The sequence below is a fragment of the Magnolia sinica genome, chromosome 9 (genome assembly GCF_029962835.1).
Source record: "Magnolia sinica isolate HGM2019 chromosome 9, MsV1, whole genome shotgun sequence".
Taxonomy (NCBI): Eukaryota; Viridiplantae; Streptophyta; class Magnoliopsida; order Magnoliales; family Magnoliaceae; genus Magnolia; species Magnolia sinica.
Genome location: NC_080581.1, coordinates 36,284,178 through 36,310,631, shown reverse-complemented (window position 1 = coordinate 36,310,631; position 26,454 = coordinate 36,284,178). Strand labels below are relative to the sequence as shown.

At 38.7% G+C, this 26,454-nt stretch overlaps 2 protein-coding genes across 4 annotated transcripts in view; one reads left to right on the top strand and one right to left on the bottom strand.

Annotated features, from left to right (window-relative positions):
* The first annotated feature begins 1,367 nt into the window (after positions 1-1,367).
* The window catches only part of LOC131254855 (hydroxyproline O-galactosyltransferase HPGT3-like), a 48,479-nt gene continuing 23,392 nt past the window's right edge, over positions 1,368-26,454 (top strand). The window contains exons 1-6 of one of the 3 annotated variants that reach the window (XM_058255555.1): positions 1,368-1,691; positions 1,775-1,838; positions 1,956-2,005; positions 2,490-2,662; positions 19,021-19,081; positions 19,251-19,323. In XM_058255555.1, coding sequence (XP_058111538.1) covers positions 1,534-1,691; positions 1,775-1,838; positions 1,956-2,005; positions 2,490-2,662; positions 19,021-19,081; positions 19,251-19,323 — 579 coding nt within the window. In that variant the 5' untranslated portion in view covers positions 1,368-1,533. The remainder of the gene's footprint in view (positions 1,692-1,774; positions 1,839-1,955; positions 2,006-2,489; positions 2,663-19,020; positions 19,082-19,250; positions 19,324-26,454) is intronic. The other 2 variants (XM_058255554.1, XM_058255553.1) reach the window with 2 other exon arrangements.
* Positions 22,528-23,567, bottom strand: LOC131254856 (uncharacterized). The gene is made up of 2 exons (XM_058255557.1): positions 23,262-23,567; positions 22,528-23,173 (listed from the first exon to the last, which is right to left on the bottom strand). The coding sequence occupies exons 1-2, from the start codon at positions 23,524-23,526 to the stop codon at positions 23,007-23,009; spliced, it is 432 nt and encodes a 143-aa protein (XP_058111540.1). The 5' UTR covers positions 23,527-23,567; the 3' UTR covers positions 22,528-23,006.

Genomic DNA, 26,454 nt, shown 5'->3' with positions numbered 1-26,454 from the left:
GGCCACATAGCTCAACCTCATCGTACTTATTCCCTATATATATATATATCCTTTCTCTAAATTTAGCATAAATAACAAATGACAGAATGGATGAGCCACATACATCATGGTGGGCCCTACATTTATTTCACATCCTCCTTGGTTTTAATGGGGCTCGGCTTCGTTGAATCCCCGTATCCACTGAGGTGGGTGGGATCCTTGACCATGGAGCCCACCACAATGTATGCAACTTATATCCATGCCATTCATCCATTTTAAAAACCCAATACAGGGCATGATCCAAAACATAGGCAAATCCAAATCTCATGTATACCATAATATAAGAAATAGTGATAATCGGCCATTAAAAACTTCTCATGGGCCACAAAAGTTTTGGATCAAGCTATTATTTGTGTGGTTTCTTTATCCAGGTCTTTGTAAATTTATCAAGAGGTTAGATGGTAATTACTAAATAAACATTCCTGTGGCCCACATGAAGTTTTTACTGTGGGGATTCAATCACAACTGTTCAACATAATATGGTCCACTTAAGATTTACATCTGCTTAATTTTTATGATCATGCTCTAAAATGAGCTGTCCAAATGGATGGACAACCAACATGTAAGGCACATACATCACAGTGGGCCCCATACGGACCTCGGTGGATTCCAACCCACCTAATCCATGTCCAGTTTTAGCCTTTAAAAGTATGCCGTCACAGTCTGCATTGAAAACGCTGCGGTCATTAATTAAATAAATATTACTCATTTATATCGTATTTATTGGTGATATGGAAAATCAAACTGTCCCTAAATCCCCTCAACACAACTCCTCAACGTACAAACAGTATTGACCGTAATTCAAAAAGATAATTTTTGCAGGACTCTCTGACCTGACCCATTATAACCTAGTCGTTGGTCCTGACCTATTATAACCTAGTTAGGGTCCAAAACGCTGAGACCCGAACAGGACATGACTTCTAATTGGACCCGAAACGGTTAAAATACGGTGGGTGGTAGTGACAGCGGTTTGTGTGTTCACGTGTGAGGCCGACTCCGATTCAGAAGTGACCCCTTCAATGCCGATATACTGAAAAAGTTACGTGGTCCCACCATGACATCTGTGTTTTATCCACACCGTCCATCCATTTTGCCGGATCATTTTAGGGCCCCTGCCAGATCAAGGAAGGTTTCACGGTGGGCGTCATTATCTCCACTGCTTCCTGTAGTGTGGTCCACTTGAGCGTTGGATCTACCTAATTTTTTGGCTCACGACAAAAAATGATCCGGCACAATGGATGGACGGCGTAGATAAAACATATACATCATGGACCCACAGAGCTTTTACAGCAGCGATGTCGGACCTGGAGGGATATTTCGAATCCGAGCCGCGTGGGCCTAGAAAGAGCACCTGAAAATCAACGGCGAAACGGCCCCTTCTTTCTTTCTCTCGGAAGCTTCTTCCAATAACCGTTATTCCCAATGTCCCCTATTCCTCTCGCATTTCTGTTCACTCCAAATCTCTCTGTGCCGCAGTCTTAAACCCTGCTGTAGATGGAGAGCAGCAGCAGCAGCAGCTATCCCTTGCGAGAGAACTTGGCGAGCGTGATGAAGCAAGACAGGCGGTGGAAATCCCAGTCCTCCAAATCTAACAAGTCATCCTTGATCATGGCCTTCTTCTCTTGCCTTGCGTGGCTCTACGTCGCTGGCCGGTGATGATTTTCTCCTTTCCTTCTCCGATTTTCCAATCCAAACACCAACATTGATTCCCCAATTTCAATCTTATAATTGTCAGATTGTGGCAAGATGCTGAGAACAGATTACTGTTGTCTAACTTTCTTAAGAAGAATTCAGGGCAGGTATCTCTCTCTCTCTCTCTCTCTCTCTCTCTCTCTCTCTCTCTCACTTTGTCTTCTCGATCTTGATTTATTTATCTTTTAATTTCCTTTTCTTGGTTCTTGGTTATTTTATTGCAGAGGCCGACAGTCCTTTCTGTTGAAGACAAGCTAGTCACCCTTGGATGCAAGTAATTTTTTTTATTTTTATTTTTTTAAATTTTTTTTTATTATATGGAATTTGGTCTTTTATTCTATGCTGGATTTTCGATTGAAGTTATCTATCTTGTGCTATATCACCTGTGCCCACAAAAATCAGAAACATCAAGTACCAGTTGGATCTTGATGGGCCATGATCCATGATTGCTTGAGTCCGGTAATCCTAGCTGTCTAATTGGATGACTTCTTATCCAGTTGGTACGGATCCTTGCATTAATATTCCTTTCTGCTGTTCAATTAGTTTTCCATGATCCATTGGTTAAGATAGTCCGATCAGCGAGAAATTTTGGGCTTTGGCCCATCCACAGTGGGCATGCCAGATAAAAATAGTCCATGTCAGCAGACAGTTGTGAGTTGTGTTTGTGTTTTGTGGTTGGCCAATCCATGCGGGTTAGATTTCCTTCTTTTTATCTTTCTTTTAGTTCTGGAATTGATGCATTGTTGAATGATTTTCAGAGATTTAGGAAAAAGGATAGCAGAAGTTGAGATGGAACTAACGCAGGCAAAGAGTCAGGGCTACCTCAGGAATCAGATGCAACATCAAAACCTGCTTGCTGTTATTGGAGTTTACACTGGATTCGGTGGTCGTTTGAAGCGAAATGTATTCAGGAGTTCCTGGATGCCAAAAGGTTAGTGGGGAACCATGATGTGTGTGCGTGTGTGTGCGCACACCGGCATGACATTTTAACAAAACTAGGATAGGTTTCATGCATGGAAAATGCATGTTTAGGCTTTTTACCTATCATCTTCTGGAATGTGCTTTTTTAATTCTATTAATTAATTTTTTGAGAAGACATCAACCCTACTCCAGCAAACCCATTATAGAATATTCTACTTCTATCCAGTTCCAGCATTTGCAACTCATGGATTTCAAGCAAATTATCTACGTGAAAATTTCACTCAATTGTTTATTAGGTTCTTGTTAAAAACTGGCTTTTGTAAACTTAAGAACATTATGATTGTTAATGGTACACAATTTGCTGAAAAGGACAACTTAGGGAACATAATACTCTATTTAGATATCCCATCTCCCTGTGCCACGGATTTACAATCTGTCTACCCTTGCATTCACATTTGCGTAGTGGAAGTGGATGGAAGGAAAGGTCAGGAATTGAGATTAGCAAGGAAAATCAGAGGCTAGGAAAAGAAGAAAATAAAAGAAAAAGATTAGTTTTAGGGATGAATATGTTAGTTGACTAACACTATTATCAACATAAAAGAGGAGACTAGTACGATACTCCTCATGACCAGGCGTAACGGCCGTTACGACCTCGTAACAGTTGAAAATTTAGATTTGTTCGAAAATTTTTGAAAAAATATCTAGAAAATTCAGAATAATGTAAATATTCCAAATATGTAGTCATTTTTTGTTTTGAACATGTTTATGGTACTGTAACGGTCCACTCTTTGGTGAGAGTGTTGTATCGGGCTGTCTAGTGAATTTGTGAACATGATTATAAATCTCTAATGTTTACACATCACAATCAAGCACTAGAACTAGAAATCAGAAAAAAGGCATAAATACTACTTTTTCAATTTTTTTTATTATTTAAAAATGGCCCTCGAAGGTTCTATTCACTCAAATCACTTTAATCTACAGTTTTAATATTAAAAACTATAGTAAGAGTGGTCGAAATTAGTTATAAAATGACTTAGGAGAGGTTTTGGGATGAGAAAAGAGAAAATGAGAAATTTTTATTTAAATAGAAAAAAAGGTCGTTTTTCAACTTTCATGTGAGTAACGGTCGTTATGCCCCGTAACAGCCTTTACGACCACCGTAACGGCTGATAAAGTCTTAAAAAACCAACTGTCCCGTTTCACCCCTGTATCACGTAACAGTTATAGTCGTTACCTATACGTATCGGCCTTTACGGGCGTATCGTAATGGATACGGAACACCTTGCTCATGACTAAATAATAAAAATGAGAAGAGAAGAGTGTATAAAACACAATGGTACTTCGCATGACTATATATCTTTTTTCAATCTCCCGTAAGCTGGATAATGAATATCAATTGTGCCTAGCTTGTGACATGTCAGTTGATGCCGACCGATTCCTTTAGTTAAAAAAACTGCTAGTTGATCGTCCAAATTTTAATACTATGTTTTCATCTCCTCTGCAGTGACTTTCTCATGAAGAAAATGATTGTATAATTTTCAGATGTTTTTGGCATGCTCATGATACATCAAATTGGATTTAATGTATATGGTAGCCAATTTATTAAAGTGAAGCATCATCAAAAGAGTAACAAAAATTCCCAACTTTGTTCACAAGGTCTTTAATCAAAGGAGCTCTCAAACTCCATGGGTCATAGCAAAATACTCCGCCTGGGCACTTGATCAAGCAACGGCCAGTTGTTTCTTACTTTTCCACATAAAAAGGTTGCCAACAACTAGAGTACAATAGCTAGTCGTAGATCTTCAATCTTTATGTGATGAAGCGCAACGAATGTATGTGCAAGCCTTAACCAGTGTTCAAAATATCGGTAACGTGTTACGTATCGCACCCTTGGGATACAGATACGTAGCGGTTATCGCATGGGATATATCGGTTGTATCGCGTAATGTATCGGTGTTGTTGGAAACATGGGGAAACATTGGGAAATTGGTCGAATTTCTTAATGAAACTTCCATGATTGTTAAAAAAGACATCAATACACACTTCTAGATCAAAGAATTACAAAAAACAAGTCACATAATAGGTTTTCTTTGTATGAGGTCCTAATCTATGAGCTGTCTAGCTGAATTGATACAATTATATTCAAAGTTTATTCATATAATTTATAAATGTAAGAAGACGTGTGGAAACACAAGCAATCCATTAAAAAAAAAAAGAAGAATAACTAGATCAAGTTACATACATGTTTAATTTTATGTTTGGCCACAAAGATTGCAACTGATCTGGGAAAAATTGGAAAATTTTGATTTTTTTCAATTTTCCTCAAGTCGACCCATCTCCTCCAAATCTCGAAATCGAAGCCCCCAATCCAATTTGACACTAATTTAATATGATTTACAAAAAAAAAGGATAAAAATTTGAAAATGCTCACTGGATTGAACATGTGAGGTATATTCCTCTACTTGTGCGTTTCGCATCGCACAGGTGGGATACAAGATATATCATGGGATATATTGGCCAATATCGTTAATACTTAAAACACTGGCCTTAACATCTAGATGACCATGCTTGTAATATAAGGTCCTGTTTGGGAATGGGGTTGCCTTAAGAAATCGATTGTTTTTCTTTTTTTTTTTCCACAGATACGGTTAGTGGAAATTGATTGTTGTGACTCGTGATTACACTTTTCCGTGGAAAAGTAGTGTCTTGATTTCCTCTAAAAAAGCCAATCCATGGGCATCTCCACAGTTGTTTGAGATACCTCTCGTTGTTGACTATTGACCTCAAGTTCATTGCTATTGAAATCAATGTGGAAAACAAATAACATACATTTACATGTGTCCCCTTTCTAGTTGTGCACTATTTTCCACGTTGATTGATTTGTGGGCTGTTTCCTAAATCCGTGTTCAGATGTCACCCTACTCACATAGGCCGTAAAGACCTCCACTAGGAGACCTTTTTAAGTACCGCAAGATAAAAAAGGCAGCCTGTAATGACATGAATGTGAAACATGCTTAAATTGGCTCATGATTGCTCAAGATATATCTAGCCTCTTGATTTTCAAATAGATGAGCTTACCAACCAAATTATGATATATTCACCACGGTGTGCCGTAAAGGCCGTTACGTAAAGGTAACAGTGGCAACCGTTACACGTTACGGGGTCGTAATGGCCGTAACAGCCGCTATGGAAAAAATGACTTGTAATTGCTGTTAACGGCACGTTACGTCCCCTATAAAGCCCATAACAGCCCCGTAATTGTCTGTTATGGGGCAGATACAGGTTTTCCATACTTTTTAATCAACATTATGGGGCAAATATAGGTTTCTCAGTATTTTTTGTCAATAAAAAAAAGAGACCATAATGGCCGTTACGGGGTCCGTAACAGCCGTTATGACCCGTATCGTAAAGGTAACGGTGGTGGCCGTTACGGCCACCGTTACTGTTACATAACACCTTGATATTCACACATTTGGTAACAAGTATCCATTGTCTAATTGTGGTATGTGATTCTGCTCAATTGTGGTATCTAACGGGTGTGCACTAAGCTAGCTAGAGTTAATTTGTTTGGATTCGGTGAAATATAAAATTAGGAAATGCATTTCCATGAACATGCTTTTTTTTTTTTTCCTTGGAAACACCATTTCTTTATCATATATCCTCTCTTTCTTTAAAAATGTTTTGGTTTTATTTTCTTGGCCAAACTCAAGAAATTTTACTCTCAAGAAATTGAGGGAAATGACCCCTTTTTTTATAGAGTGCCCCCACACGGAAGTCACATGTGCCACCACCTATCTTCTATGTACCCTACATATACAACCATTTGTCTTCAAGTGCCCCACATGTGCATCATGTGCTACCATCCATCTTAAAGCTCCACACATGTTCCATTGTGCCACACGTGCGACATGTGCTATCTCCCATCTTTTAGTGAACTACTTATGTTTCAATGTGCCACACACCCCAATGTCCCATGTGCCACCCTCATCGTCAAACGACTTACATGTGCCTCATATGCTATTGTGCAACATATGCCACATGGCTGCCCATCTTTAAGTGCTTTACATGTGCGACTTGTGCTAGTGTGCGGCATATGCAACATCTGCCACCAAACACCTTCAAGTGGCACACATATACTAATGTGCTACATATGCCACAATCTATCTTAAAGCACTGTACATGTACCATTGTGCCATGGGAAACATGTACAACTACCCATTTCAAGTGTGTCAATGTGCTGTTGGGATTTTTTGAAATGCAACGAAATTTAAACTTATTTATAATCCATATTAGAAAAAACTTATTCTAAGGATTTCTATCTCTATATCAAGCATCTATAAAGGAAAAGCAAAATCTATGGATATGATTACCTCTTGATCGCCACCTCCACAAAATTGCATAGAACGGTGATGTCATACCTTCAATCTAGAAGGTTCTCTCCTAGATTTATTCTAGATGAGGAGGAGATTGTTAGCCAACATGAAGCCATAAAGTAGGCTAGGGAAATGGAGGAGAGCCATCCAATGGTGGACAACACACATGGATGTATGGATGTGGAGAGAGAGAGTTCTCTCTCTCTCTCTCTCTCTCTCTCTCTCTCTATGTAGTGACACCCAAGGGGTTGGGACAACATCCAAAGGATTTGTTTTTTGTTTTTTGTTTTTTAATATTTAAATTTAAATTTTTTATTTATTTCCTTAGGCATATGATTTATTTATAAATTAGGGTGATTATGGTGCTCCACCATCCTCCAGACTTTTGTATCTCCCACTACATCTACGGTCTGTAATCCTCCTATGCACGTACCCAAATTAATCTAAACCTTCTACTAATCATGGGGATACCTTTGATCCAATACCCATGCAAGTCAAGTGGTGGACCACAAAATCTTAACCATCGAAATCATCAAGTGCGATTAAAACTTTTTTAATGGTTAAGAAAAATTGATAGTTAAAAACATTTATGAAACCATTTAAAACCTTTTGAGTGTTGGGCCCAGTGACAAACCACTTGGATTGTCCGATCAATGAGATCTAAGCCATAAAAATGTTTTTAGGCAACCAGTAGATCCCTTGCAGGATCATTTGGACCTCAACCTTATCCTAATGCATGCAACCAATCACGCCTCATATGCGAGCCACTGCAATTAACTTCATGAGTCAAACCAAAGCATATAACATCAAGGACTTGAACTCCCAATGTCATCAGGTTTAAGGATTAGTCAAAGCTAGTATCTATCTAGACCAAAAACGATGGGTCTCTTGATTAAGAGACTTGAATCGATCCTTCATTGCAAGTATGCAACAAGTCTAATAGCAAAATTCCACATCCATGGAAACTAATAGTCCTATGTGGGGTAGGGAAAATGCATTAACTAGTTGGTTTTTTTTTTTTGAAAAGTGAACGAAGATGCATTAATATGAAAATAGAAACAAAAACAGAGAGGGCTCAACGAGCCAAAAGAACAAACAGAAAACAAAAGCAGAAAAAGAACAGAAAAAGCAACAGAAAAAGCAAAAGACTGGGACTGAGAAAGATCTGCTGAGATAGCAGAAACAAAAACAACGCAGATCACGCTCCTAAGAAGAGCAAATCAACATTCCTCAGCAGGTTGACCTGCGAAACCCATTCAATCAAAGCCTTCTTCGCCTTTGAGGAAACATACTGAGCCGAATGAGCGTCATCCCTAAAACATCTGTTATTTCGTTCTTCCCAGACAAACCATCAAATAGCAAGAATCGACATTCTCCAAATCTTTGTTCTCTCCTTTCCCATCTGAACACCATTCCACGCTTGCAGGACTGAATTTGTCCTCTCAGGAAAGCAGAAACTGATCTTGAAAGAATGAAGAAAATCGACCCAGATGTGACAGATGAAAGAACAATGAACCAGTAAATGATCCACTGTTTCCTCCTGACTCATGCAACACAAACAAATATTTGGAAGAATCATCCCTTTTTTCTGTAAATTGTTGATCGTGAGAATCTTTCTTTTCCCGGCAACTAACCAAAGGCCACTATTTTGGGAGGGGCCGCATACTTCCAGACTAACGACTCCCCCCTATCCAGATATTCAATACCGATGGATGAGATGAGACTGAAAAAGGACGAAATCGAGAAACTTCTCGACTTACTGTACTTCCAAACCAACTTGTCAAAAGACCAGTTGGAAGGAGAGAACAGAGTTGCATTCCAGAAGCTCTGCAAATTCCTTGACTTCCCAGTCTTGCAAATTCTGCCTGCAAACGACATTCCACACGATTTTGTTGCCAACTCACTCATAGCAGTCCACCATGAGAACTGATTTAACTGGAGCCAGGGCAAAAATCTGCAAAATCTATCTTTGAGCCCGATTATCTTCCCAAAACCGAATCTTTGCCCCATCTCCCAGCTCAAAACTGATACCGGAGGTCACCACTCTTTTAGATTTAAGAATATCCTTCCAAATATCAGACGATCTGTAAATAGAGGATTCTTTCGTCCACCAGCCTCTCGCTTTCTCATACTTTTGCTTGATAACCTTGTTCCAGAAGCTATCATTCTCTACCCCCAATCTCTAGATCCATTTACCTAACAAGGCCTGATTCATAGCCTTAAGGTCCCTTAATCCAGCCCCGCCATCTGCCGTCCCTCTACACACATCCTTCCATTTGATCAAGTGGAATTTTTTTCCGATGTCGTTGCCGTGCCATAGGAAATCACGTCTGCACTTTTCCACCGATGCCAACACTGAAGCGGGACACTTGAGCAGCGACATGAAATAAATCGGAAGATTGGAAAGGGCAGCTTTTATAAGAGTCAGACGACCGCTAAGAGATAAGTAATGGCCCTTCCATTTCGCAAGAATCTTCTCGACTCTGGAAATAACTTTCCCCCACATGCTTTTAGGAGGCCTATCGATGCAAAGAGGGAGCCCAATGAAGGAATAGGGTAGCGACGCTGACTCACACCCGAGTGTGCTGGCCAAAACCGCAAGATCCTCATTGTCGACGTTTATGCCGTACATTTTGGATTTGGCTAAATCGACTTTAAGGCCAGAACTGCCTCAAAGCAACGGATAGCTGTGCGCATATTTTCAACCTTCTCAGGCTCAGCTTCCGAAAAAAGCAAGGAGTCGTCTGCATATTGAATAATCGATATGGGATTCGGAAGCCCTTTGATGTTAATCCCACTGATTACGCCTGCGGCCTGCCCTTTAAGAAGGATTCTGGAAAAGGCCTCCATTACTATTATGAATAAGAAGGGAGAAAGGGGATCTCCTTGCCTGAGCCCCCTCGAACTCTAAAAGAAACCTTTTGGAGAGCCATTCAAAAGGACAGAAAAGGAGGCCGAACTGATGCATTCCTTGATCCATCTGCACCACTTCGATCCAAAACCCATCTGCTTTAAGAGATAGAGAAGAAAATCCCAATGCACGTGGTTGTACGCCTTTTCAATATCGAGCTTGCATATCACTAACTTCTTACCAGAAGATACGGTAGAGTCCACACACTCGTTAGCGATGAGAGCCACATCCACAATCTGTCTGCCTGCAATGAACGTGCACTAGGAGCCAGAAATTATCCTCCCTATAACACGACTCAAACGGGAAGCGAGAACTTTAGCTAGGATTTTATAAGGGCTTCCCAATAAACTAATAGGCCTAAATTCCTTCAAGGAGGCAGCTCCTGGCACTTTAGGGATAAGAGCAATAAACGAAGCACCAAAGCTCTTGGATATCCTACCACGATTATGGAATGCTGAGAGAAAATCGAGAACATCATGATGAATCACTTCCCAAAAATGCTGAAAAAAATTGATAGGAAAACCATTTGGCCCCGGGGCCTTATCCCCTGCCATACTATCAAGGGCGTTCTTAACTTCTTCAATTGAGAAAGGGATTTGAAGCATTTCAGCCTCAGCTTCCGATAAGACCTCAAACTCGTTGTTGAGCCCGGTGGTGGAGACCAGCCCAATTTGTCATTGGTTCTCTCAATAGTATGACCACATAAGAATCACTATAAGATTTGTTTTAGAACCTGATTGTCATGGACTAACCGAGTACTGAGGTCCATCGAGCACAACTCTCCCTTGACTAGTGGCCATTATGCTCAAACTCAAGTTCCCAAGGGGAATCGAGGAAACCCTCTCCTTTAACCCATGTTTATATATGGTTTAGACATACCTGCATATTAGTTATGACATTAATAACAATGTCCACGCAAGATCCATGGTCATCATGATATATAAACTCATCAATTCAATAGTCAAGGTCATCAAATTGGCTTTTCAAGGCACACAACTCTAATCCATGCATCACGCCCCAATGTGTCACATTTGCATCATGTGCTCCCTCAACTCAAAGTACCCCACATTTGCAAGTTTACCATGTGCTATTGTGGCACATATGCCCCATGTGCTTCCATCCATCTTTAAGCACTCGACATGTGCTGCATGTGTCAACTTGCCATATGTGCAACATGTGCCACCATCCATCTTCAATCATCCCATACGTGCTAATGTCCCATGTGTGCTAGTGTCATGTCTTTGAGTAAAAAATTTTACGATTTTTTTTTTCCTTACAAAAAATAGATTTGTAAATGAAGATTTTTTATTTTTTATTTTTTAAAAAGAAATTGTTGTTGAAAAAAAATCAAAGGAAACTGTTTTTCATTTCTCACTGTTTTCTAGAAGTGGTGTTTCCCCAAAAACACCAATTTCCTCCAAATAAAAAATAAAAATAAATAAATAAATAAATAAAATCTCCAAATCCAAGCAGTTCCTTGGTAGATTTAGGATATACTTTGCTGAGAGATGACTATTCCTTGTCATGACCGAGCGACTTCAATTGTCAAAAAATTACCACAAGGGACAATGATCCTTGATGTCAAACTCTTGTTGAAGTTCAGTAAATCTCCTGAAATAGCCATGCCATCAACATAGACAATCATAATCGTGTTTATGGCATTTTGCTTAGAGAATAAAGTATGATATGTATCCATGAGTATCTACACTTCAACATTGCATTTTTGAAACACTCAAACCATGTATAACAAGACTGTCTTAGATCATAAATAGCCTTCTTAGCTTGCAAACTGTATCAACCAGAATCAATGAGTGACATCCTAGGGATGAAGATGAATGTGCTTCTTCCTGAAGATCTCCATGAAGGAATACATTCTTGACATCTAATTGATATATAGGCGAAGAATTATTTGTAACAAGGGACTAATATCTGCAAAGAATTCAGTTTTGCAACTGGGGCAAAGGTCTCACGAAAATCAACCCCATGAAACGGGGCACTAATCATGCTTTATACCACTCTATTACTCCTGCTTGGTTTGTACGTCAATGTAAATGCACATTTGCAACCCATAACACGTTTTCCCTGTGGTAACTTCACAAATACCCATGCCTGATTTTTTATGTTTTCAAGAATTCACATTTCTTTAAGCATAGCCTCTTTTTACTTGGGATATCATAATGCTTGACGATTTTGGAAGTATGAAACAGGAGAAAAATACCCGATTAGAAGGAGAGAGTGACAGCTTATAAAATTGAAATTTGAAATTGGATGAACAATACATGTGTGAAGTTCACTTGGATCGCTGTCTGGAGGAATAGTGCTAGGAACAGAAGAAAAATTACTGGGATCTGGGATATCAGATGTTCACTTGGATCGCTGTCTGGAGGAATAGTGCTAGGAACAGAAGAAAAAATACTGGGATCTGGGATATCAGATGGAATAATGGCACCAAGAGAGAGGTAGCCTCCTTTTTCTTTTCCAGTCCTTTGGTTGAACATATGCTTTTGGAATTTCAGTTTGTTGAGGAGGTAAAGTAACAGTAGATGGGGAAGGACTCAGAGATTCACTATCATAAGATTGAACAAGAGGCTCAAGAATAGGAAGAGTTATGCTATCAACAGTAGAAAACTATTGTTGAATCTAAGAAGCATGGGTAAGATACTCACCCTGTGAAGAATAAAGGGGAATATTTTTTAAAAGAGTAATGCTACCGATATTCGAGTGTATTGCCCCTTGAATGACGGTTCACCTGCTGAAGGTAACTTGTTTTGGCTTTCCTTTTTAGAAAAGAAGCATCAAGTACATGCAGCTCAGTAGCATGCCAACCGTCCATACAATGCAATCTTTTCTGCCACATGCCACGTGGTCAAGACATCCATAGCATAAATGTAGGTTCCACAATGAAGATCATGCATGGCATAAAATCAAGTTGGCAATCTCATCAGTTAGGCCACACATTTGGACTTATGTAAAACTGGTGGCCTGACTCAACCGACAGGTGTAGGTCACCTAATATTGGATCAGCCCCATTCTTGAGCCAGTTGATTGTCATCGTGGGGCCTACTGTTTGCATGGGACAAATTTCCTACACGAGTGAAATGTAGTCGGGAAACAGAAATAGTGGATCTTTCACTGTGAATTTGTGAGAGACATGGTGTTACTTTTTCAGCATGTTCAACATTGCTTGGATTATTAGCGGTTCTCTTTCAGTGGTAATTAACAGTTGAAATGCAGGCCATTTCAGGATATCAGGCATATAGTGTGGAAGATGTTTCCGTATGGCATCTTGTAGAGTTTGTGGCAGGAGGAATAGAAGAATCATTGAAGACAATCTTGTCCAGCTAGCACAATCGAGAAAGACATTTCCTTCATGACAACTGGGTGGGCGTTGGCTAGGAACGAATTTCGTGGATGTTCTTTAGAGGATATCTTGAGGGTGTGGAGTGGGAGGTGCTGTGGGATATTATTCCTTTTGGGTGTCTTTTTGTTTTCTGTTGTTTGCCAGTCTCTAGCCATGGCTGGTTACTATCTGATCTAGTGATGAGAAGGCCACTTCTGAACTGCCTTGTTTCCTTGTATTGTTTTAAGATTTAATGAAATTTCGTCATCATTAATGAGAGGTGGAATTTTACTGGGAAAGATGGGGCTGCACGACTAGTTAACATAGATCTGGCTGTATGCAATAATTTTCTTATTGGAAAGAGGTTTTCTAAGCTCACACACATATATGAAGGATCACTTCTGCATGCCATCCATCTGCTGTCATGTTACACTTGTGTAAGATCCAACACATTCGTCATGAATGTCCCACAATGGAGATGCCTTTGACCAAAAGTTTGTTCATTGAGTCCAAATGTATGGCCCATATGACGATATTATTGGCCTAATTTTTGTTTTATGTGATCTTCATTTGGTGGTCCACTGTTCGCATGGTATGGATGTTTTATTCAAGTGGCATGTTGGCATAGAACTTGCTGCTGTATGGAAAGTTAACATGCAGTCAAGCTATAGGTGTTGAGTTCGCCCTTTTTAAAATGAAAACAGTTGTCCTCTTCAGGAGTTGAATCGTGTGATTCACTTGAATCACACCAACATTACTCTTTTAGAGAAAAGTCACATCCATATAGATAAATGCCTTGCATCGTACCCAAGATAATTAATAATAGCACTTATATCCTCTTTTGGAATTGGAATACCCAATGCTAGAAACATAAACAAAACACCCACAGCCAAACATTTATGGAGAAATAGAAATTAATATAGAAAACAATGACAGATTTGGAGCACTTGGGTAGGACTTTTCCCAGCTTCAAGGAGATGTTAGTTTGTTTTCTTGGATAGATCATTCTGTTGGGGTGTATATGAGCAATTGGTACTCGTTCGAGATTCAATAACATCGTCCAACAAGTAGGTTTAGAAATTAAATGAAATATACTTTTTTTTTTCTATTCAACAATAACAAAGATTTTATAAACAACCTGCGGAAGTGGGAAAAGAATACAACCCACACAACACTAAGAGGCAACAAAAAGATTGCCGGGCAAACAGGCCTTTACATGCACAGCCCAACTTGACACAAACCCTTTAATCAGTCTAATAACCTCCTCCACCCACATACTTTCATTCCGAAAACATCTACCATTTCTAGCCTCCCATATAGCCCAAAAACCCCCCATAAGAATCAATCTCCGCTTACCTTTCTTAGCTTTGATTACTCCTCCATGCCAAGCCCGCATGAATTTTTCAACCGATTCCAGCATAACCCAATCCACATGAAGCAAGCCTAGGAAATGGGCTCAAACTTTAGAAGCAAAAGAGAAATGCAAGAACAAATGATCAATCGACTCTTCATTCTCCTCACACATCAAACACATATTGGGGAGGATCAAAACTCTCCTTTGGAGGTTGTCCACAACAGTGTTCAAAGTATCGGTATCACTACAAGTTTTGCTAGCCAGGGATACGGAAACAATATCGATATTGCTGATAATATCATTGATAACCGGAAATGTCGGAAATATTGGGAAAATGATGGATTTTTTCAGTGAAACTTCAGGAGATACTAAAATACACATATTTGTATATTTAATAATAAAAAAAAAGTTGCAAAAAGAATGCATACATAATAAGTTTCCATTTAATGGGGGCCTAAAAGCATGTGCCATTGTAAGAAACTAGTCCAACCATCCCATCCATACCATTTACCCATCCAACTATCCATCCAACATTTCATCCAAATATCCATTAATATTTCAGAATATTGACAACACGATATTTCTTTGAGAAATCGTCGATAGCTGGAAAGGAAATGAAAGACTTTGGTCTTATATCGCCCATGTTGCAATAGTGATAAATTATTATATGATCGATATTATCATCTACAATTTGAACATTAGATACAACCATTCACCCATAAAAAATTGAAATGAAAAGTTTTTTAACAAACATATTTTTGGTGATATCGATACATTGGTGATATTATTGAGATATCGCCAATATAAGCGACACCTGGAATCTACACAGTCGAAAATATTGGTGATATCGATACATTGGCGATACAAGCAACACTTGGAATTTACACAATCGAAAATACTGGCAATACTTAACAATACATTGCCAATATTATCGGTATTGACAAGCTGGAGAAAAGGATAATATCGGGGATACTTTGAACAATGGTCCACGATGAGAATCCTTTTACACCCCACAAGCCAGACAAAGACTGCAACCCTAAGTGGAGCTCTGTAGAACTAACAATGAAATTAAATGAAATATATTCTGCACATTTATGAGAATATAAGTCTTTGATTTTCCTATCAAAATGAATGGAAGCTACTAACATGAAGATTTTAAAGAAGTTGAAAACATCATCTTTAGATTTCATAAGATGATCAAAGTGGTTCAAGTGCAACCATCAATAAAGGACATAAAATACTTGAAACTAAACAAAGACAATTGGAGATGGACGTTGCAAATCAGAGTGAAGCAAAGGTAAAGGAACATTAGACCTTTTATTGATACTAATTGGATAATTGGTTCTACAATGTTTTGCTATCTGACATAACTCATGCTAAATTTCACTGATATAATTTGAATAAATGAGGGAAGTAGCAGTTTAAGCTAGAATTGGCACATGTTCTAAACATCAATGCCGGAGCCCAAATTTGTTGCTCAACCCTATTTGTAGGAAGGTGGACCTCAACAAAAAACTTGAGAAGATATTCAAATCTTGAAGGTTGAAGTCCGACAAATTTCTCCAGAAAGTCAAGCTTCACACCACTCTATTTCCTGATGTTTCGCAACAATCTTTGATTTGAATATATATATATATATATATATATATATATATATATATATATATATAAAATTCTACAATGCTTTGCTATCTGACATAACTCATGCTAAATTTCACTGATATAATTTGAATAAATGAGGGAAGTAGCAGTTTAAGCTAGAATTGGCACATGTTCTAAACATCAATGCCGGAGCCCAAATTCGTTGCTCAACCCTATTTGTAGGAAGGTGGACCTCATCAAACAACTTGAGAAGATTTTCAAATCTTGAAGGTTGAAGTCCGACAAATTTCTCTAGAAAGTCAAGCTTCACACCACTTTATTTTCTGATGTTTCGCAACAATCTTTGATTTGAATATAGATATATATATAGGGAAATGCTCACCCGTGCACCAGTTCACACGGAAAATGCTCACCCGTGCACCAGTTCGCACGGAACTGGTGCAAACTTTTTTGAGAACCCATCATACGTGATGGGGATCCAAAATCTGAACCGTCCATGTGAAGCAGCACCTCATGAAATCCTTGGACCCAAAGTTTTACTTTGAACCAAAGCTTTGGTGGGCTATGAAAAATGAAAACAGTTTCCTCCCTTGATTTGCGTTTCTCTTTGCTATGGCCCACGAGAATTTTAGATCAGGGTGAAAATTTGTGTTTTGGGGTTTCATGGGATTCTGCATCACATGGACCGTTCAGATTAGACACCCATGACACGTGTGCAAAGGTGCGCACATCACATGGACCATACAGATTCTGTGCCCATGACACGTGTGCAAAGGTGCGCAGGTGAGCATTCCCCTATATATATTTTGTATGGGAGTATAATCTTGCAAGTGGCCCCAGTGTTTTGTGACACCAATCGAAAGATCCCTCTTAAAAGTGAATTCTATCACTTGTCCCTGTCTCAAACCTTAGCCCTTTTGTGAAAGATCCCACTCCTCTTGACTTATCTCCTAAGTTGTCCTTCCATATGAACTACCAACAACAATAACAACCCCCACCCTAACCCCTTTCCATCTCCCCATACTTTCTAGCTATAACCATTCTCAAAAGAGCGCTTTATGCTGGATCTTCACCATCATCCTGCTAATACAACCCGGTTTTCTGTTTTCTTTTTCCTGTTTATCTTCCTGATGCCTATACATTCTTCATTCTTCAGCTTTTGAACATCATCCCATCTGAATTATTGTATAACAACAATAATCATAAGCCATGGAAATGTCCCAGATTGACTCATGTATACTAAAAAGGAGAGAAGATCATCAACATCAGCAAAATTAAAAAATAAAATAAAATAAAATAAAATAAAATAAAATTTCAAAATGAACTTGCTATTCTTCTCACCATCTTGAAGATCTAACTATTGGGTTGAAAGTTCGAACTAATCAGACAGCTGGACGACTTTAAGATCAAATTGGAAGTTGCTGGATTACCAGCTCAGATCTGACTGTTGGGTTGAATGCTAATCAATTCTAAACATAGGATCAAATATGGTCGTTGATCTAGTTCGTTTCCTTGTCATTCCCTTTGTTATGAGTTTGAGAGGGATTAAGTATTTATTATTGTCGACCAACATGAATTATGCATTGAACATTCTAGTGATATCTTTCTAGATAATTCTTGGTGGGATTTGTAGGCTACCTAAAGGCAGGAGGCCATACACATAAACAATGATAATACTTAATCATTGAAATGATTGAATGAAAGGTGTTTTTATTTCTCTCTTTCTTTTGTTAGTTTCCTGCGATTGGGTTCATGCCTAGGGGAGTGATTCTTCTAGAATATAGTGGTGTGATGCTTCTAGATCACCTTGTTTTGACTCCATAGGGGTTTTCTTGTGGTGTGAGTTCACATTCGTTCTTGCTCCTATTTTATTTTCTGTTGCAAGTGAAGAAGTTATTTCTCAAAATCTTGGAGGATCTAACCATCAAATAGCTATGATTCTTCTTCTAGTTAATTCCTTCATATTTGTACATCAATATTGGTACCTTGGTTGGTTTCTTTTCCCTTTTCCTTTCCTTCCTTACTTCTAGCCCCAGTTAATCCCAAAACCTATATAACCACCATACGCAAACTGTTTGCTATTTGTACCCTAAAAGTCTCCCTTTCAGCTCTTAACTACCTCTCCCAGTCAATTTCCAGATTCCAGCCCAAATCTCAGCCCTGTACCAGTCCATTACTGTCTATGGGACTACCCACAACAATCTGTCCCTGAACTGTCCTATGAGCTGTCATGGACGGACACAGCCAGCCCATTAATCCTAACCCTAAACCTTCCGAACCTGTTCGTTGTTAGCTTTTAACTTGTCCTATCGTCAGCCATTAAAGAGTTTCCTAAAACCTGCTACTGACTTCGCCTTCCTCCCTGCATCTATTCGGCTGCAGATTCTCATAATCTCACTCACCTTTTTGGCTTCCATCATCCTCTGCTCTGGGCCCTAACCCTTCTTGCATCCGATCAACTGCTTTGGAACCCCTTGGGCCTTGAGCATTCAGCCTCTCTGTGTTCCCAACTGCCTGTTTCCTCTTATCAGCTGTGCACTGACTTATACTTAGATTTCTTGACCTGTATCTCCCTTCCCCCACAGACCTTACTATTATCTATTCCGATTACTTCTTCCACCTCATCTTTTGTCCCATACCTTAAAATGCAAACCTCTCAGCCATTAATTGCCCTCTGTTTGGGACTTAAGTTAGGCATACACTTTAAGAGCATGGCTTATCTTATGAATGATGCTAAGAATTTCTGCATATACAAGTGATGAATTATATCCATTAGCATGGCTTGCAGGTGATGCATTGAGGAAACTTGAGGAGAAGGGTGTGGTCATACGTTTTGTAATTGGTCGGAGGTTTTTTCAAACACTCAAAACTTTATTTTTGGTTGGACTATTAGTTTTTTTTTTTCCCTTTTGTTTTTACTTCTCTTTTAATAATTATTATTATTATTTTTTTTATGCATCACGATAGACTTCTAGTTAGTTAACCTTAAATCAGTTCTTGAATATTTGTAACTGGCAGTGCAAATCGTGGTGATAGCTTAGATCGTAATATCGACGATGAAAATCGCCTGACGAAGGACTTCTTAATTCTTGTAAGTTCTGTAAATTTTATTCCTTAAACACAGAAAGCTGTTTATATTTTGGGCTTTTGGGGTTTAATGAGAAAAGATTGATTCGTGTTATTGTAATCTGATGATACTTATACTTGAAGCTCTTCTTCTTATTCATGGATTTCTTGATGCTTCTATCTTTTCCAACACTTCTCCGTAAAACCAGGCATGAAACTTATCAACTGATTGGCAATTTACCTAAACTAAAGGGTTGAGCTATTGGTAAATGTTAAGAGTGGATGTTCCTTTGTATGTAAATTTTGTCCTTTCTCTCTTTTTTGTTTAAGTGCGGTAATTTAGAGTAGAAAATTTGAGTTTTTGATAGAATATTATATTATAAAGGGGTCTTACAACCATCTACTGTGCTAAAAAAATAATAAAATGAGTCATCTAGAATCAAAAGTATCCTAGAGTAATTAAAAAACAAAAGAAAAAGATACCATGTTGAGTTTCTTTCTATATATTTACTCTAAAAAACAAACAAAGGAAAGAGACAAGAATCTTTGACTACTTTATGTTGATCTGTACCTATTTGAATTTAGAATTACGATGGAGAGAGCAGTCTCGAAGAGAAAGATATCTTGGGCCTTGTTTGGATTGTAAATTATGGTCATAATGTAATTTTAAAGTGCCATCATCACGATTTTACAACGTTTGTTTAAACACGCACAGTTCAACACATAATTTGGCAATTAGATGCAAATGTAATAGGAGATAAGGAATTTGTAATCATTACAACTTTACATTGAATTGCAGTGGAAATCTCCTATCCAAACAGGCACATCAGTTTATTTTTCTATTGATTTGACATTTCAGTAGTGTAAAAGGATCATCATTATGATTTTACTACGCCTATCCAAACACGGAAATCGTCTCTTATTACAGGAGACAGGGAATTTTCTCCTATTATGGTCAAATTAGGTGTTTTCCAGGAGAGAGGTATTGTAATTTACACTTTTACAATACATTACGACCATAATTCTCAATCCAAACCAAGGTGTTCTGTAACGGTAACAGTGGCCGTGACGGCCACCACCGTTGCCTTTACGATACGGGGCATAATGGCTGTTATGGCCCCGTAACGGCCGTTACGGTCTCTCTTTTTTATTTTTTATTTATTGAAAAAACCCTAAAAAAACCTGTGTTTGCCTCGTAATGTTGATTAAAAAGTATGAAAAACCTATATATGTCCCGTAATAGACCATTACGGGGCTATTATGGCCTTTATAGGGGATGTTACATGCTGTTAATGGCAAGTACGGGTCAATTTTTTCCATAACGGCTGTTACGACCCTGTAACGTGTAACGGTTGCCACCGTTACCTTTACGGCCCCATAACAGCCTTTACGGCACACCATTCCAAACAGGCCATTCGTTTCTTTGTTGTGGGTTTTTCAATCTCAAATGCCAAGACTTCTTCTTCTTCTTTTGACTAGGAGAAATTTGCATGCCAAATGGTTATTATTAAATTTCTGTTTCCCTTTCTCGCTCGAATTCTCTTGCACACCAAATTCAGATAAAAAAGCTATTCGGTACCTTCTATTCATTTCTAGACATTTCTTTAGTCCAAAATGAAATAATTCAATACCTTAAGAATTCACTACCTTCATACTCTCCACTCCTTTCAAATATTTTGAACAACAACAGAAACTGGAGTTCTGAGCGAAGAAAAACCCACTGAAATTGGAGGTCTTCACTCCTCCTTGCTTGTCACCAAGATGAGGTGAATTAGCATCTATTGAAAATTGAAATATATAATCACATGCTATTTGACTGTTCCCTTTTCACCTTGTCTGAAAATTCATAAAATAAAAATCGACTCGAATTAGAAAAGATTTCATCAAGACTCGAAATGAACTCAATTTGGTCACGACTTGGTTAAGAGTTCAACATGTGTTTGACTCGGTTGATTCGACTCGATTCGACTTCACAATTCTTGGAATAAATTCGATAAAACTTGACAAGACTTGACATTCAAAGATTAAAATTAGAAACAATAAATAAATACTGAGTCTTGGTGTTCAAGATGAGAAAAAAATTGACCGAGTTAATCGAGAGATTTTTGAGTTAAGGCAAGTATTTGAGTTTTAATGCTATATTTCCACCAACACTTCTAATTAAAAAACCTCTTTTAGGATTTGGTGGAGACAAAAGCTGGACGTTACTTCCATCACATGTGGTGTCATTATGGGAAAGGAAACTTACCAAATCCATGATGCCTTAACTTACAAACGTGTTGGACGTAAGATTTTTTTATGTTTCCACACTTTCTCCATATCATGCCAACCTACTCCAAGCATCTCTGTTTCTGAACCTTGATTCTTCTCAAGCTCCTCATCTTCAGATAAGAGCTTTTTGGACCAGTCTTTCGATCACTTTCCTCACCACCACCACCACAATGCCATCATCATTAGGGGTACACACGGGTTGGTTCGGTGCGGTTCTAGGGTGAAACCGGAACCAAACTGTTCCTAACAGTTCCAGGAAAATCGGAACCGGAACCGAACCGTTTGCACCCTAGAACCGAGCCGGTTCAGGACCATAAAAACAAGTTCGGTTCTACGGATCTGGGCTTTTTATATCTAGCCCTATTGCATGTTTTTTTTTTAAAAAAAAAAAAAAAATTATAATCCAGCTCATGTCCATTCATGTTGTGGTCTATTTGATGAATGGTCTAGATCAGTGTTTTAAATAGCGGTAGCGTGTTGCATAGCGTTCAACCCTTCGTAGCGTGTAGCGAAATAGCGTAGCGTGTAGCGTAAGCTACACAATACTTCTATTATATATATATATATATATGATAAATATTAAATAGTAAGAAAAAAACAAAATATATAAATGTCACATTCTTCAAAATAAAAATCCCAAAGTTAAGAGCATTAAGTACAATACAAATGTCACATTCCTCAAAATCAACATCTCAAATTCTCAATAATTAGTCTCTAGACTCTAGTGTCTAAACTCTAAAGGCCATCAGTCATCTATATCTAATAGGTCATCGTCGTTGTCTTCATCCTCATTCACTTCGTCACCAGGTCTAGGCCTTTCATCATCAGCATCAGCATTTACATCTGCATGTACATCATCCACACCATGAACACTCGTTCCTATATCTCCTTCCTCTCTTATAGTAGTAAGAAATCTTCCCATGGGACCACCTACACATTATAAAAAAAAGAAAAGAAAAAAAAGAAGAGATTCATTGGTCTTTTACTTTCTTTGTTAAAAATATTCATGTAACTTAGTCTATAACTATAAACACTTAAAGTAGTTGTCTTCCTTTTCTTTGAGGAAGGTGGGGGGCAAACTCCTTCAGAAATATTAGATGTTGATGGTGCATTGTTGTCAACTGGATCATTAGACTCCGGAATAGTTGTAATGGCACTAATATCAAAGGCCATATTTTGATCTTCGAGCCACGATGAATCAGTTGGGAGAACAGGGCCTTCTTTCTCAACAATCCATTCATCATCTGATTCAATGTGGTCCACCAATATTGGATCCATTGCCGCCCTTCTCTTCATGCTTCTTTCTCTCAGTTTCATATTATACATCACATATACTAGAGAGTTGAGTTTTTGTTGCTCTAGCCGATTTCTCTTCTTTGTGTGGATTTGATCATGTGATGATCTATGTCAGTCAATTATCAAAGACTTGCTAATCTACTAAATAAAAATTAACCAATTTAGAATATTGAATGGTACAAAAGTCACCTGCTCAAAAGTACTCCAATTTCTCTCATAGCCAGAAGTACTGCATGTGAGGCTTAAAACTCGTACTGCAAACTTCGTAAGCTGTGGAGTTCTATCTCCAAAGCGTTCCCACCAATCAGCTACATAAATTAATTAAATACTTACATCAATTATAAAAATATAATTTACATAACAATGAAAATATCAAAATATAAAATTATAAATTACTTGGGGAACGCTTTGTCATGGTTTCGAGTGCAAGGCGAGAGCCAAAATCCCCTCTTCTCTTGTCATATTCATCCAACTGAATATCAGCATCAGCATGCTCTTCATGGGGGATCATCCTATCCCTGCACTCAAACAACCTCCTTTTTATCTCAGGGTGTGTAGAGAACTTACCTGAGTACCGTATTTGAGGATTCAGATAGTACCCGGCTGCATGTAGAGGACGATGAAGCTGAGGAGTCCATCTTTCATCTATTTTGTTCCACATTGGAACACATCTCTTTTTTACATTATTGCAATTAAATGCAATTTTCTCCTTCGCTGAGTCCATCAATTCATAAATGAACCCCATTGCTGGCCTCTCTTCCGAATCTACTTCTCTTAAAACGCTTACCAATGGCATGGTGCTCTTAACACATAAGGCAACATGAGGCCAAAACTTCGGATCAAACATTATAATAACCCGTACCTTTATTCCTTCAGGTTTTTTTGCCCAAGAACATGAGCACCATTGTTCCGATGCAAACATGGCTATAAGACCATTCTTTTGCTTGTAAATACTTCGAAGGGTGAGGTATGATGTTGCAAAGCGTGTTACTGCCGGCCGTAGAAGCTCATGGTTATTCGTGAAGCTTCTCATCATGCTCAATACAATTCCATGCACATAAATAAACTTCGTCATTGTCCTTGCCTTTTCAAGCGTTTCAGAATATATTTTCATTTTTCCAATATCCTCCAATATCAGATCTATGCAATTTGCAGCACACGGAGTCCAATATATCCTTTTCCTCTTATCCATCAACCTCTTCCCAGCACTCACATAGCTTGAATGGTTATCCGTGATAACCTGGACCACATTTTCTTCCCCAATTTCTTCCACAATTTCATCAAGATATTCGAATAACAAATTCCCATCTTTTATTGAATCTGAAGCATCAATAGACTTGTAAAACATTGTTCCAATCGGAGAATTAATCAAAAAATTAATGATGCTTCTATTCTTTCCATCCGTCCATCCATCAGACATAATTGAACATCCATAAGTTTTCCAGGAAGCTTTATATGCTTTCATTAAACTATCAGTATTAACAACCTCCTCTTTTAGTATCCATGTTCTCATCTCATGCATGGTTGGTGGCTTCAATCCCGGTCCAAACTTGCCAATAGCCTCACACATTGCCGAAAAGTATGGGCTATTACACAGGTTGAATGACAAAGCATTCCCAAAAAAAAATCTTCCAATCACCTTGCATACTTCTTTTCTTTCTTCCTTCTTCCACCTTGAATTCAATGTGGATTGACGTTGCTCACTACTAACAAATTGATCCATAGGACCCCTTGCTCTTGCCATTGGTTGATTACCAGAAGATCCACTACCAAGTTGGCTGCCAATGAAAGCATCATTACCCACACTAGCGCTATCACTTGCAGAGCCAGAACCAGAAAGATATGTTGATCCCCCTCTCCCAATATCTCGAAACACCTCATTTCTTTTATTTTTTCCATCATGATATTCCTTTAAAGCCTTTCTACACTCCTCTTTGGCTTCTTCTGTCACTTTTGGGCACAGCTTTATCCCATTTTGGGTTCCGGCCAAATGATGCTTTAGGCGAGTCACGCCTCCCGTACATCTTTAACCGCAAAATTTGCATAGCATATAATTTCTATGAGATTGTCCAAGTGGATTATCAGCCACATATTTCCATGCAAAATCTTTCTCTCTCTCTTTTTCTTCAAACATTCTTCTCTCTTTAGTTCACTACTTGACCCAAAAAAAAAACACGTCACAGATAAATCAGTGAATCACAAAAATAAACATACGCACACCACAGTGGGCCCACCATAGAAAATAATGCAAATCCACCCCTTCACGCACCTTAGTGGGCCCCACGTGGGCCACACCATAGAAAATAATGCACATCCCACCCCTTTACGCACCTCAATGGGCCCCATGTGTGCCACACCATAGAAAATAATGCACATCCCACCCCTTCACGCACCTCAGCGGGGCCCACGTGGGCCATACCACAGAAAAAAAAAGAAAAAAGTATAAAGAACACCAAACCGACAGTAACTAGCATTTTAAAAGGGAAAAAATTGAGGAAAAAATTGAAAATACCAAGTTATTTTCATTGTACATTGAAAAAATTCAAAAAAAAGGAAGGAGCATACCTATTTTTGTCTCAAGATGAGATTGAATCGCTGAAAACTGTAAATATTGAAGCTACACAGCGATCGGTTTGCCTCTGGAAGTAGTTTTTCCAACTCACGATTGAAAAGTGGGGAGACGAGCAACGTCGGTTTGCGTCTGGCAGCTGACTTTCGACCACAACATTGAAGGGTGGGGAGAGAAGCAGTGTTGGCAGCGTTGGATTGGCCCTGTGAGAAGATTTTGGGTCTCCAAATGGAAGGGTGGGGAGAGCAGCTGCATCGACTGTTGCGGTTTGGGGGTGAAAGCCCTTTAGAATTAGGTTTTTTGTTTTTTAACTTAAGTTTAGCTTGTGGTGTGAGTTCACCACTGTTTCCTGCACTGAAAAAACAAAAATAAAATAAAATACCAAACAGGTAGCGTATGCTACCTGCGCTACACGCTACATATCCGTAGCGTACGCTACGACCCTTGTAGCGCACGCTACAGGGGAAAAACGCTATTTCAAACGCTACGTAGCGAAATCGCTACGCTACGCTATGTAGCGTACGCTACCGCTACGCTACGAACGCTATTTGATACACTGGTTTAGATATTGTGTAAGGTGTGCAAAAAGACATTTATAGAAACAATCAAAGGGTGCATTGTAAACCATAAATCATGAGTCAAATAGACAACTAAAATATATTGTAAACTAAGAAAATAGACAACTAAAATATATTGTAAACTCGGTCCGGTTCCAAGTTCGGTTCTACGGTCCGGTTCCAAATTCGGTTCGGTTCGGTTCTACAAGACCCCAAACCGAGAACCGAATTGAACTAATCGGTTCTTTGATTTTCGGAACCGGAATTGGAACCGGTGCACTTCAGAACCGGACCAAACCGTGCGGTTTGGTCGGTTCCGGTCCGATTTACCGGTTCTACTAGTTCCATGTGCACCCCTAATCATCATAATAGCATTTGTCCCGGCTATTTGGGGTCATATTTGTGAATCCTGTTTTGCAAAACCTTTGTATTCCTAGGGCTCTATTTTTGGTCAGTGAAAAAG